The sequence below is a fragment of the Phacochoerus africanus genome, chromosome 3, assembly GCF_016906955.1.
Source record: "Phacochoerus africanus isolate WHEZ1 chromosome 3, ROS_Pafr_v1, whole genome shotgun sequence".
NCBI classification, from domain to species: Eukaryota; Metazoa; Chordata; class Mammalia; order Artiodactyla; family Suidae; genus Phacochoerus; species Phacochoerus africanus.
In genome coordinates this window covers 38,693,497-38,707,225 of record NC_062546.1, presented here as the reverse complement: position 1 = coordinate 38,707,225, position 13,729 = coordinate 38,693,497, and the positions used below count along the sequence as shown (strand labels likewise).

At 41.5% G+C, this 13,729-nt stretch overlaps 1 protein-coding gene across 1 annotated transcript in view; it reads left to right on the top strand.

Moving 5' to 3' along the window:
• The window catches only part of LOC125122838 (ADP-ribose glycohydrolase MACROD2-like), a 105,438-nt gene that overhangs the window by 41,021 nt on the left and 50,688 nt on the right, over window positions 1-13,729 (top strand). The window contains exons 3-4 of the mRNA XM_047771653.1: window positions 7,261-7,323; window positions 12,115-12,180. Of these exons, the coding sequence (XP_047627609.1) occupies window positions 7,261-7,323; window positions 12,115-12,180 (129 nt within the window). The remainder of the gene's footprint in view (window positions 1-7,260; window positions 7,324-12,114; window positions 12,181-13,729) is intronic.

Below are 13,729 nucleotides of genomic sequence, written 5' to 3'. Positions count from 1 at the left end.
TGCTGGGTGCTGAGGACACCCTAGGAGCAGCAAGGGCATCATACTCAGTAGAGACCTCGCAATTTTTAGTTCTCAGGGGTCAGAAGAAGTCACCCAGATCTGCAATGCAAGAAATATCTCAGGGTTTGGCATAACCTGTACCTAAGTTTATGGCTCAGTTCTGACACTAATTATGGGTCATCAGGGGAGTTATTTGACCTCCCAAAACCTTGAAATCTTGATCTGTAAAAATGTAGATGGAAGTCTAACTCAGTAGGACTGTCCAGGGATTCATGGTAATGGTTTGGAGGCAAATAAGTGCCTGGTGCTTAGGAGGCAGCAGCTACTGCTTAAGTCAGGTTGCGACCACCCAGCTGTACACCTCTTTCATCCGCCCTGGAAGACATACATGAGGCTTCTCATTAAGATAGTGAGGCAGTCAACTTGGGAATTGTGGAGTTCCCATTGTGGCTCAGCAGAAACGAATCTGAGGATACGGTTCGATCCCTTTCCCCACTCAGTGGGTTAAGGATCCGGGGTTGCCGTGAGCTATGGTGTAGGTCACAGACATGGCTTGGATCTGGTGTGGCTGTGGCTGTGGCTGTGGCGTAGGCCAGCAGCTACAGCTCTGATTTGACCCCTAGCCTGGGAACCTCCATATGCTGTAGGTGCAGCCCTAAAAAGACAAAAAAAGAAAAAGAAAAGAAAAAGATAGATCAATCAGCCAATGTTTAAATGTTTGGAACTCCTCTCTCTTCTTTCATTCTCTCTTTTCTTTCATCCTAAAGCCAATAAGCAGGGCTGAGCGAGGTGAGCATTACCACTGAAGCAGGTGTGGCAACCCCACTCCCAGCTGCGCACAATACAGGTGAGGTCAGAAGGGTATCTTGGTCTTAGGTTGAAGGAGCCTAAAGAGACAGGACGACAAAAGACAGTGTGTGATCCTGTGAAAGGTAACCTTAGAAAATTGAAACCATCATACTAAGCGAAGTTGGGCAGACCATGAAAGACAAACATCATATGCTATCACCTATATGTGAAATCTAAAAAGAAAGGATACTAACGAACTTATGTGCAGAACCAGAAACAGACTCACAGACTTTGAAAACATATGATTACCAAAGGGCATAGGTTACCTTGGGACTGGCATATGCACACTGAGGTATATGGAATGATATACCTGCTATAGAGCACAGGGAACTCAACCCAGTATTCTGCGATCATCTATGTGGGAAAAGAATCTGAGAGAATGGATATATGTGTTTATATATGTATATGTGTGTATGCATATATATATACATATATATGCATACACATATATATATGTATGACTTGGTCACTTTTTTGTATAGCAGAAATTATCACAGCCTTGAAAATTAACTATACTTCAATTTAAAAAAATCATAATAAAGAAAAAATCAGAAAAGCTTGACTGTGGTCTGTGACTTACATGGTAGGAATGTTATCACTGCTCATCTCCTGATCGCGGCGGTTGCATTGTGGTCATGGAGGAGAATGTGTTTGTAGAAAATACAGACTAAAGTATACAGAGCTGACAGGGGCGGTAAGAGGGTGATTATGTCCCCAACGGTTCAGGGGAAAAAAAAGGAAAATTTCTTGTACTGTTCTTGTAACTCTCCATTGCTTAACATTGTTTCAAAAGAAAAATGTCTTTAGTATAAAAAATATATTTGGAGCTGTAGCTCTGTACCACTCTGGCTTAAGTGTCAGAAGAGCTAGTTTCTCCATGTTCTTAGCATTCTCAAAATGTATATGAGATTATAGTTGAATTCTTCAGCTATTATTAAGAATCATTTTCCCACATTTTTACTGATTCATAATATAACTGTCTGACCCAGTTAACAATTATTAGTTACATTTCCGAGGAGTTGCTAGTGAGCTCTGGTCTGAGATGACTGGGTTGAAACCCTGCTGACATCACTGTGGGATCTCAGGGAAATTGCTTAATATCTCTGTTTTTCAGTTTCCCCATCCATGAAATGTGGACAATAATAAAAATACCTACCTCACTGGGTTGTTATGAGAATTAAATTTGACAATCTATGCAGAACACTTAAATACTGAGCAGAACATGGCCTGTATTCAATGCATAGTTTCCTGGTACTAACTAGTATTATCCTGCTGCCCACAGAGATCTATTAAATAAAACATGAACACTGATGGCTTTGCAGACTCTTTGAGAGCATCCTTTCTATAAGCTGAATTTATCTTTTGAATATGTGCCTTCTAGAGAGTTTTGGAATGTGTAAGATGAGAATGCAGCTGGCTTGCAAAACACAAAATTAAAGACTGAATTCCTTATAAATGAAGGAGTGAAGAGTTTAAAAAATAAATTATAAATAACTTTGAGTCTTCCTGATCTGAATAAAATGAATATGCCATTTGTATTCATCAGCTATTGTTACAGGTAGCTGTGTAACAAACCATCCCATAATGCAGCATCTTACAACAAGAAAGATTTCTTTTCATGCTCACAGATTTACAAGCCAAATGTGGTTAAGTTGGTGTAGGCTGGGCTCAGCAGGACATTTCTATTTCAAGCTGTGAGTTTTCTGGTCTTGCCTCCAGACCATGACTTGGGGTCAAGTCTGTTCCAGGTATCTCTGATCCTTGTTAACCCAGCAGCTGCAGAGGCATCTTCTTGACATGGCAAATATCAGAAGCACAAGCACCAAGTCCAATTAGGCAATACATCCAAGCTCTGAGCTCCCATCATGCACACTAACATTTCACTATCCATATCAAGTCTCTTGGTCAAGTCCAACATCAGTGGAAGGAGTCTGGGATATTTATTACATTACAGGTAACTGAAGAATCAGTTCAACCAATAATCCAGTCTGTAAACAATTGCATTTGAATTGCCTATGCTCTCTCTGTATCCAGAAATCTTGGGCTTCTAGGAGAAAAAGTAATAGAATACCAGCAGGCAGTACATGTCAATTTGTTTCCCGAGTAGCAAGGATGAATTTGTTCTGACTTACCTCCCCTTTATTTTTTTCTTTTGTTTTTCTTTTTGGTTTTTAGGGCCACACTGGCAGAATATGAAAGTTCCCAGGCTAGGGGTTGAATTGGAGCTGCAGCTGCCGGCCTATGCCACAGCCACAGTAATGTGGGATCCAAGAGGCACCTGCAGCCTATCCTGCAGCCTGCAGCAATGCCAGATCCTTAACCCACTGAGTGAGGTCAGGATCAAACCTGCATCTTCATGGATAATAGGTTCTTCACCATTGAGCCACAATGGGAACTCCTACCTCCCCTTTCTATTCCAATCCCTGTACACAGTTCACAAAAGGAACTGCAGGAGCTCCCTGGTGGCTCAGCAGTTTCAAGATCCAGCTTTGTCTCTGCTTTCTTGTGGGTTTGATCCCTGGTCCAGGAACTTCTACATGCTGTGGGCACAGCCATAAAAAGGGAACTGCAAATATCAGGATAGCAATTTACAGCCATGACATTGAAATTTTGCCCTTATAAAGCTAATTCCATCTACAATTAAACATGAACTGCATTCCTGTCGTCATCCAACCAATGGTGCATTCCTTCTACTTACATGAATTCACTTTACAGTAGGAGTCTCTATTTTTTATTTCTATAAAACTCCTGAAATATCTTTGCATACAATACATGCTCAATAAATATGGGTCGAAAAACTGGAGGGCAAAATCCTAATACTGGAGAAGCAAAAATGATTCATCCATTAGAATCCTCACAAGTCATGTGATTTGGATGTGGGAAAGTGGTGTTCTGTGACAATGAACATGAGTACTATGGAAATGTATTATCTGAAGCAAATATGGGATTCCGCAGGTATATTAACTAAGAAAATTTAGCTGCTGTGTGACAGTTTTTAAGCTCACAAAATAGCCTGTCACTTCACTATATTTCTTCACATTTATTGTAAGCCTTTTAAATCCCTTCTAAAAATCACAAGTTTACATTCCCCACTCTACTTAACTTTTTATTGTTTATGTGCTTCCTGCGAAGATAGCTAGACAGACAAGACTGATAAAAGGAAAGCTTGTCCTTATCAAATACTTACCAGTAACTGTGTAATAGGATTTTTTTCTTTCCTATTGGAGGAAGCCCACTGTTTCACTAAGAACTCACCCATTTGGGGCATTTTAAATGGATGGCAAGTTATAAGTTAGCCAAACTGTCCTTTTAAAAGAATGAAACAAATGCTAATCTAATTGCCTGAGAATGCATAAACCAGGTTTTGAAAGCAAGGCTTCTGCGCTGGTTCCCCCTGCTGGATTTGGGGTGCACTGTCTTTGGAAACTGATGAAAGCAAGATACTCAAACCTTTTCATTGGAGGGCAAGTTATTTAAATGCCAAATCCAGCATTCTTCTAGGATGCACTTGCTCTTTGATAAACATGCCAAGGGTTTCTTGAATTTGCTTTGCAAGGGCAGGAATACTGCAGCTAGAACACCACACAGCCAAGACTCGAAGTGGAAAACAGAACACACCACGTGGATGACTGTGTTAGGGATTGGGACACCTGACACATGGATTAAGGGTAAAAACCCAGTAGCAGTAGATTAGATAAAGAGCCAGACTGGTTATTATTCTAAAACTGGACTTGGAGTCACACTCAGGGGTCTGACCATGAATTCCCTTTTCATGCATTTAGAACTGCTGGAACCAATTCTTCACCTCCCTGTAACTTGTTACTCTTTCCTTCCTTATCTCCCTTCACAAGAAAGCTTTTACCCTGCTCCAGAGGAGATGTAGTCACCAGACTAATTTTAAAAGCATCCTGTCACTGCAGACTTCAAGCCTACTGTGAAATCTGTGTTAAGAGGTCTGTCTGTTGGGGAGAGGGGTGGATACAGGAAAGCTGGCAGATTTTTCCTGCTTGAGTGTGAATCTGTTTGATGGAGGGGGGGGAATACTGTGTTTTGGACATGTGCACCTGTACCAGCTTGACCTTGTAAAGGGAGCAGAAGCAGCAGTGATGGCTAGTTCTTCCCTACAGCCGAAGCCAGTGTTGGCACCTCCTCCGAGAACCAGGACAGAGATGTCAGAGTGTTCCTTATAAATGTGCCATTGAGGGAGTTTCCATCGTGGTGCAGTGGTTAACAAATCCGACGAGGAACCATGAGGTTGCAGGTTTGGTCCCTGCCCCTGCTCAGTGGGTTAACGATCCGGTGTTGCTGTGAGCTGTGGTGTAGGTTGCAGATGCGGCTCGGATCCCGCGTTGCTGTGGCTCTGGCGTAGGCCAGTGGCTACAGCTCCAATTCGACCCCTAGCCTGGGAACCTCCATATGCCGCAGGAGTGGCCCAAAGAAATAGCAAAAAGACAAACAAAAAAATAAAAAATAAATAAATGTGCCATTGAGAACCTTGGGAACTACAGAGCCACCCCAGGCGGTCATATTAAAAATGATATTTTGCCCTCATGACAAATGACACAGTGCTGGGCAGAGGGAATTTTATTCCTACTTATATATTTATTCACTGAGAGGATCCCTTCCCCATGTCAGAGTGTCATTCTCATTTATTTGTTTGTTTTCATCATTCTATTAGAAACTTTTTCATTCATTCAGGTAAATTCCAAATGTTTTCCCATCTGCAACTCTCGTCAGTAGGTTATTTTTCAGAGCTCCTTAGGAGAAGGTTACCCCATTGCCTCCCAGGCTCTTGTTCTAGCTCTGCTAGTTGAGTCTTCCTCCAGAGAGGCTTCCCCATCCTCTTGCCCCTGGATTAAGAGCTGGTTATTGTAGCAGATGATAGGTCAAAGCACTACAGCAGAACAAGTTTAAGTCATCTGAGCCTGGCTATGGGTCACAACTTTTCAAAGGGCTCAGCAGGGCGATTCTTCTTCTCCTCTGTGTGGGCTGAGGTCATGAGTTGGATGCATTCAGCTGGCAGCTGGATTGGGTTGAAAGGTGCAAGAAGGCTTCGCCCACATGCCTCTGCACTTCCGTCTTTCCTTGGACCCCTCCCCATTGGGGCACCAGCCTGAGTGTCTTTACAGTAGGGCAGTTGGCCTCCCAGTGGGAGACAGAGGAAACTGCTAGTCTTCTGAGGCCTTGACTTGGAGGGCCCAGAACATCATTTCCACACTTCACTGGTCTAAACAAGCCACAGAGCCAGTCCAAATTTAAGGAGAGAAAAAAATAGCTTCTACATCTTGAGATACAGTCTCTCACCATCTTTAATCCATGGTATTATGTGCAGGTGAATTCTGCTTTATGTTTTCTGTATTGTAACTACTTATCTTACATGTTACGTCTATGTCTTTATATAAATTTATCATTAAATTTTTTTCCAAACAAATAGATTTGGAAACCCTCCCATCAATGAGTTGTAAAATGATGCCTTTATTTGCCTTTGAAAAGTTTATTTTTTCCGTGTTCCCGTCATGGCGCAGCAGAAACAAATCTGACTAGGAACCGTGAGGTTGTGGGTTCTATCCCTGGCCTTGCTCAATGGATCAAGGATCTGGCATTGCCGTGAGCTGTGGTGTAGGTAGCAGATGCATTGCTGTGGCTCTGGTGGAGGCGGGTGGCTACAGCTCCAATTAGACCCCTAGCCTGGAAACCTCCATATGCCGTGACTGCAGCCCTAAAAAGAAAAAGAAAAAAAAAGGAAAAGTTTATTTTTTTCTACACATAAATCCACAGGTATATATTATATGTTTTAAGCCAAAGAAAAAATTTTAGCCAGTTTCTAATGTATAGCCTCCATTACACCCACCCAGTTATTTATTATATATACTACAGCATAAATTTGACCAGCATAATATTTCATAGCATAGATATATGTTATACTGTCATATGAAATATGTACATAAATGGATTAAAAAACTAAAATTTGTAAAACCTTAAGTAAAAATATTTTTTTGTAACCTATATCAAATAGGAAAATAAAGAGCATAGGGATGTATCCAACAAAGTTTCCTTACACAGTGCATATTGCTTGAGTCAAGGGGTAAAAAAGCAGATTGGAATAAAAATCATTGCATTTTGGGAAATGCTGTGCAAGGAGAGAGGTGTTACTGGAACTGCTGCGTGAATTTTGTTTACTATGGTTCAACATTCCACCAAGCAAATCATGTGAGAAGGGACTAGGATAAATGCACCTATTTATGTAGGTAATTTTTCTGTTTCACGCCTCTGATTCATCACTCTGCCCTGCTTTATGGGGAGTCATGCTACATTGGTTACAATTAATTTCAGTGCAGCGTATTAGCCATAAAGAGATATTTCATAAATTGACTTAACTTATTTTTTCCCCCTCTGTGGTTTTCTTGAAAGATGAGAACGGTCCAGAGGAAAAGCAAAGTGTGGAAGAAATGGAAGGACAGAGCCAAGAAGCAGGTGGGCTCAGATTTCTTTTGAGGAGTCTCCTAGGCCTCATCCACAGAGGTGAACAATGGCTTTGTTTAGTGCTTTTTTTCTGAAAATATTGATACCTTTTCACCAAGTAACATCAGGGTTCATTCACGCCTCCCTCAGGAAGCCACCAGCCCTGTTAACTATGAGTGTCATTGCCTCCAATGGCAAGGGTACCCTCTCTGTCTCAACTGCCAGCTCTACTTTGCCCCCAGATGATAGCAGTTTGCTTAGCGATGCTCTTTGGAAGGATGAAGTCAGAGCATGGCTGATTTAGGGCAGGTCAAAAGCAGTAGATGTGGTTTGGGGAAAAAAAATGAAATGGAAAACATATACAGAAAATGTATCAGAGGCTTTCTCTTCATAACGAATAGAATGTCCTTTATAGTTTTGCATTGACTTTTGAAAAGACAAGCTTCTGCTCATTCCTCTGTATATTGTAGGCAATGATGTGATGGTGCCTTACTTAACCCCTACACCCAGAACTCAGTGAGATCTAGAGCCTTCCTGACATCAGCTCTGTCCACTGAAGAGCAGATGTGCCAATAGGAGGCTTAAAGATCCTCTCCCATATATTGTAACCTGAACATTTTTTTACTGAAGTATAGTTGATTTACAGTGGTGTGTTAGTTTCAGCAAAGTGGTTCAGATATATATGTGTAGGTATTCCTATAGAGAGAGAGTCTCTATATAGATAAATATATATTTATATATGAGAGAGGTAGAAATAGATAGGTATGTAGACATAAATAGATCTATTTGTATATAGATATAGATAGATATTCTTTTTGAGATTCTTTTCTCTTACAGGTTATCACAAAATATTCAGTATAGTTCCTTGAGCTATATCGTAGGTCCTTGTTGATTATATATTTTTATATAGTGGTGTGTATATGTTAATCCCAAACCCCTGATTTTTCCTAAAATAGCACTTAAGACTCAAAAGAGATTGTCCCCACCTTAGAAGGTCTTTTCTTCCTCCCTTTTTGTACTAAGACATGCTTTCCTTTAAAAGAATGATCTGCACAAGTATGCAATTGTCAACATAACCACCCAAATAAAAATGTCCTTTTTCTGTCTATTTTTCAAGCCATTCTTTGGGTCCTAATGAGCCCAACACATGGGGCATTTTTAAAACAGTGAGCTCTGCTCATGTGCCAGTCACATCCTAGGCTATAGGCTAGGCTCTTAGAAATAATCCAGGTAGTGTGATAAGTTTTTCACCGAAAATTTCCTACATTAACCTTGGAACTTTTGCTAGAGAACTGAAAGCTTTTATTATTAGCCTAGAAGATGGAATTGAAGAAGGCCAATCAGAGAAGGCACTGAAGCAAGGCGGCTGGGACCTTGCATACCTGCCACTGGGTCAGCTGCTCCCTTTGCTGAAATGTAGTCCCTGAAGTGGAATGAATTTCTCATACAGCAAATGGTTGTTATCCAAACCACCCTGGCCCCCAGCTTCTGGCCATCACATCATTATGCTCTGTGGAAGATGAGTCTTCTGTGAAAAGCTGTCACTATTTTTACTGTTTGGGGCTGAGGAGCATTATTAGTCAACTAACTGCTGACAGCTGAGGCCATTCTCTGACTATTGTGGTTTCACAGGTTTTACTCACTCCCTGCTCTGTCCCAAACTGTCTTTATCAACATAGATTTCTCCCACCCCGGTTCACACACACACACACATCTGCCGGGGTTTTTTTGTTTTGTTTGTTGTTGTTGTTGTTTTAGGGCCGCACCTACAGCATATAGAATTCCCAGACTAGGGGTTGAATCTAGGCTGCAACTGCCAGCCTACGCCCCAGCAAAGCCGGATCCTAACCATGTCTGCAACCTACACCACAGCCACAGCTCCTTGGGATCTGAGCCGCATCTGTGACCTATGCCATAGCTTGCAGCAGTGCAAAATCCTTAACCCACTGAGTGAGGCCAGGGATCAATCCTGCATCTTCATGGAGCCTATGTCGGGTTCTTAACATGCTGAGCCACGTTGGGAACTCCACCTGCATTTTACTTATTCATTTCTTTTCCCTTAATCAATTGAGAACAGTCAATTTCTTTCTAGATTTGGGATCATCCTACCTGTTAGGAGAGAGTGCTAGAATGTAAGCCCTCTTCTCCACTTCTTGGATGCCCAGGGTCCTCACCACAGTATGGGTGCCTCTCAGTGTAAAGAGTCTTAAATGCACCCCTTTGGGGACAATAGGGGGCAGGGGGCTCCTCTTGCTCTTCCCAGTGAGCCCGCTGACTGGCAAAGAATCCAGTGGCAGGATTCATCTGTGATCTTGGCCAGTGTCAGCATACATCACTGCATCTACTCTGCCTCCCTAACCCAAGTATGGAGAAATCAAGAGGTGCAGTTCTGGTCATTATAAGTCCTTTTGACCTTTCTTCCAAAACAAAAGTATCTTCAATAGAATTTCCAGCCTCATTTCTGATGACTCAACTCCACAGGCCTCTCCTGTATCATGAAAAGAGCACAATCTCAAACAAGCATAATCTAGCAGTTCTGACTGAATTTGATCACAAATTGAATCAAAGTTGTAGATCGTATTCCTCAAACACCCATTTAACCAATACCTGTTGGGGGTTACTGGGCCCCAGGCACTGTTCTGGGCACTGAAGTAGAGAAGCAAATGATAAATATCCTTGCTTCCTTGAAGCTTATATTCTAGTGGCAGTGATCCAAAAATAACCAATTTTTAAAAGTATGACAGTAATACAAGCCTTCTGGAGAAATGAGGAGTCATATGGAAGAAATCCTGAGAAGGCAGCTTGCCATGGCTAGACTTGGGGGTGCTCCTGGAAGAAGCAGTCATTCAAGTGAAATCTTGATGCTGAAAATGTCAAAAGAGTGGTCCAGCTGGTGAGATGTCTCAAGGCCAGTTTTGAGATGTTGGAGAGGGAAGTTCAGGGTGGCTGGAGGGTGGTGGATTAGGGAAATTTGCGATGAGCACAGGACCAGATTATGTCTGACTGTAAGATTTATTATTATCAGAACTAGGAGGAGAAACCAACGGAAGGTGTTAAACAGTGGAGGGACATAATCTACTTTAATAAGCTCACTTTGCCTATGAGTGAAAATGAGTCAGAAGAGCCAAAGTGAGACCAGTTGGAAGACTATAGCAGGAAAGCAGTGTTGGCATTTTCTGGAAATGGAGACAAAATGGATGGATGTGTTTCAATCCAAAGGTAGAGAAAACAGGTTCTGCTGATGGACTGGATTAGGGTGGGGGTGGGGGAGGAATCCAGCCTAAATCCTAGGTTTTTAGCATTGGTAATTATGTGGATGATGGTGCCACTTACGGATTTATGAAAGACTGGCCACAAGGCACAGTTTTTATCAAGAGAGTTCAGTTTTGGCCATGGTAAATTCAAGGGGACTCTTAGCTGTATGGTAAGCTGAGAAGACAGATATATGAGTCTGGATTTCTAGGGAGAGGCGTGGGCCAGAGATACAGATTTTGGAGTCACTGGCATATAAGTGATACTTAAAACCAGGGGTGGGTGAGATTGACTAGGAAAATGTATCAGTAAGGAGAACAGTGAAGCCTGGGACATCCTGGTATCTAGATTATGTGGCAACAACAGAGAAGGAGCAGCCAGAGCAAGAAAATGTTTCAGAAAGAAGAGCAGACTTTTGGAAATGCTGCTGAGAAATTAACAAAAGAGAAAGGGCCCTTGGATCTGGCAAAGTGAGGTCATTGGCACCTTTTTAAGAGAATTCTTTGTGGAGGATTGAAGCCAATTGGAGTGTGTTTTGGAGAGACAGTGAGCTGATGGTGTCTAGAACAGTAACATAGACCCCCTTTTAAGGGTAGAGAAATGGGAAGGTGTGATTTCAAGGCAAGATTGATGGTTTGTAGTTTGCTCATTTTTTTAATGAGTTTGTCATCCAACAAAAGAAAGCGATTCATCTTCAATTATCTTCCCACTAAAAATGTTATTCTCTATTCTGATAGAGATATGACCTGAAAGTAGAAAATATATCATTTGCCTTTACATATGTTAGCTGTCAGGCTTGTATGAGTTGTCTTTAGTTCCATAAGCCTGTTCCTACATGAAGAGATTGTATATATTCCTTTTCTGTTGGTCAAGTATTAACATTCCAAATGACCTTGAAATCCTTTCTGTCTTAAATTTACTATTTTGATGTTAAAAGCTTAGTTACAATCCTGGAGGCCAAAGACCAAGTCCAGTGAGGTTAATTGCTGCTAAGATGGGAGATAGGGACCTCCAAGTTCCTTAGTCCCCACTCTGTGCGTGGCTGACATGAAATCGCCAGTGGCTTTTGGTGCTTTCCTGTAGATGATCCCTTTTTCCTGGGCGTCCACAGTGACAGCCATCAGATGTGCTCCCTGCAGTTTGACAGCCTGGCATAATGGAACAGAAGTGCTCTGCTAAGGAAAACCAAACTTTAAACACACACACATAAAAGCACTTTGTAGAAACTTGCAAGGAAACTTCTTCCACAGTCTTTCACTAAGAAAAATCATGTACCATTCTTCTAGAGGTAGGGAAGAAGCAAAATGCCAAATAGTATTCTTCACCAAAAAAAATAGTTTGTGGTTCATTGGGCTCTGTCTTATCTGGAGGTTTTTATTCCACTCATGGTAGAAGAGAGTCATAAACCCTAGCCCCTTCAAAGACCATTCAGTTTGTTAGACCATGAATTAGGCTCCTACTTCCTTTGGTGGGGTGGGAGGTACGGTGGGCAGGAAAGCTCCAACCTGATAGTGTGGACTCTGACACTATGTTTCTCCTTCTGTTTTACAGATGGTGCCAATGCTGCTCCTGTGCCCAGCCCTTCTTCAGAAGAAGCTGAAGTCTATAAAGATGAAGGTATGAGGCCATGTACTACATCTAAAAATCGCAAATTCTTATAAAGTCATTTACATGGGTTTTGTTTGTATGAGAAAATGAAGAGGTGAGCAAATCTACCCAATTCTCTTGAAGCATCCCTATTTCCAACACAAATAGCCAGCCCACTCCGTTTTATTCTGTATCTGCCCTTTTTGGAATTATTATATCCATTTACGTTTGTTCCTCCAAAAGGCTACTGTTCATGAAACAAGAGAATAGTTGGAGAAATTACATTTAAAGATGTTTATTTGAAACACCAGAATTAGGCTGTTTATAGCTCCTCCTTAGGAATGAGTTCATTTGAGAACCACCTGCCAGAGACCTCCATTATCTAGAAGGAATAAGAAAGAAGAAATGTTTGAAAGGCATCCTTGAAAATAAATCTTTGGCAAGAGCATCATTCCTCATTCAATGGACAGTTACTATGAGAAAATGTTGCTGACCCAAGTGTCTTCAGAAGAAGAAAAAAGCAAAAGGAAAATGTATTCAAGTAGAAATAGTGGGGACATTCATGTGTAGATAATAGAGTTTAGATATATGTTTATTATCTAAAGGAAAAGAAAGAGTCATCTTGTTGCGAAAACTTGGCCTCTGTCCCCTGGTGCCAAACAGAAATGCGGAGATAGAGTTTTGGGTGAAGGAGAAAATGATAGCTTTTATTGCTTTGCCAGGCAAAGGAGGCCACAGCAGGCTAATGCCTTAAAGACTGTGTCCTCCGTTAAGAAGAAGTACAGGTATTTTTACCGTAAAAAAAAGAAAATGTTTTTAGATAGGTTTTTAGATAGGACTCAGGAATGGGGCAGACATGCATTCTTCTTTCTTCAGGAGAATCTTAGTCATCAAAGCTGGTGTCAGGAGATCTTGACATGATCATGCTGGAGGTCCTCTGGGTTATTGCCCAGAATAACATTGCTTGTGAAAAGCGCATATTGATCAGAGATTAGAAGTTTGTTCCTGAAAAACATCATGTGCTAATCTTTAACCCACAGGCCATTGTGCTTAGGGTGCCTTATCTTTAGCTTATGGGTGATAGTGTTGAGGGTGCAATTAAGCACAAGGAAGGACTCTAAGCTGTTCGATTTTTTATGTCTTCGTTTCTAAAAGAAGCATAAGGAATATAACTTTTTCTTAGGTGTATAAGATGCCTATGTCATTATGTGTGTCCCTGCCCGGGGAAGCGGGATCCTGCCCCGAGACCATACTATTGTTGCTTGACTGTTCCTCCCTCGTCTTTGTATCCCCTTCCTCCCCTGAATAGCAACTGTCTGAACCTGCCCCCTTGGAATTCAGGGAAGGCCATGGAGGCTGAATGAGCCTGTTTCCTAAAAGCAAGAAATGGGGGACACAGAAAAGCTTTTGTGCCCAGGAGTCCCACAGGGCCCTGCTTGGTTACACTTTCTTTTCTTTCCCTCCTCAATTAACTGTCCACACACACACAAAGTAATATTATTTTATATCTGTCACTGATAATTACTAAAAACCCTTCTGTGAATGGTACATGACATTGTTATATGTGCACAAATGAGCA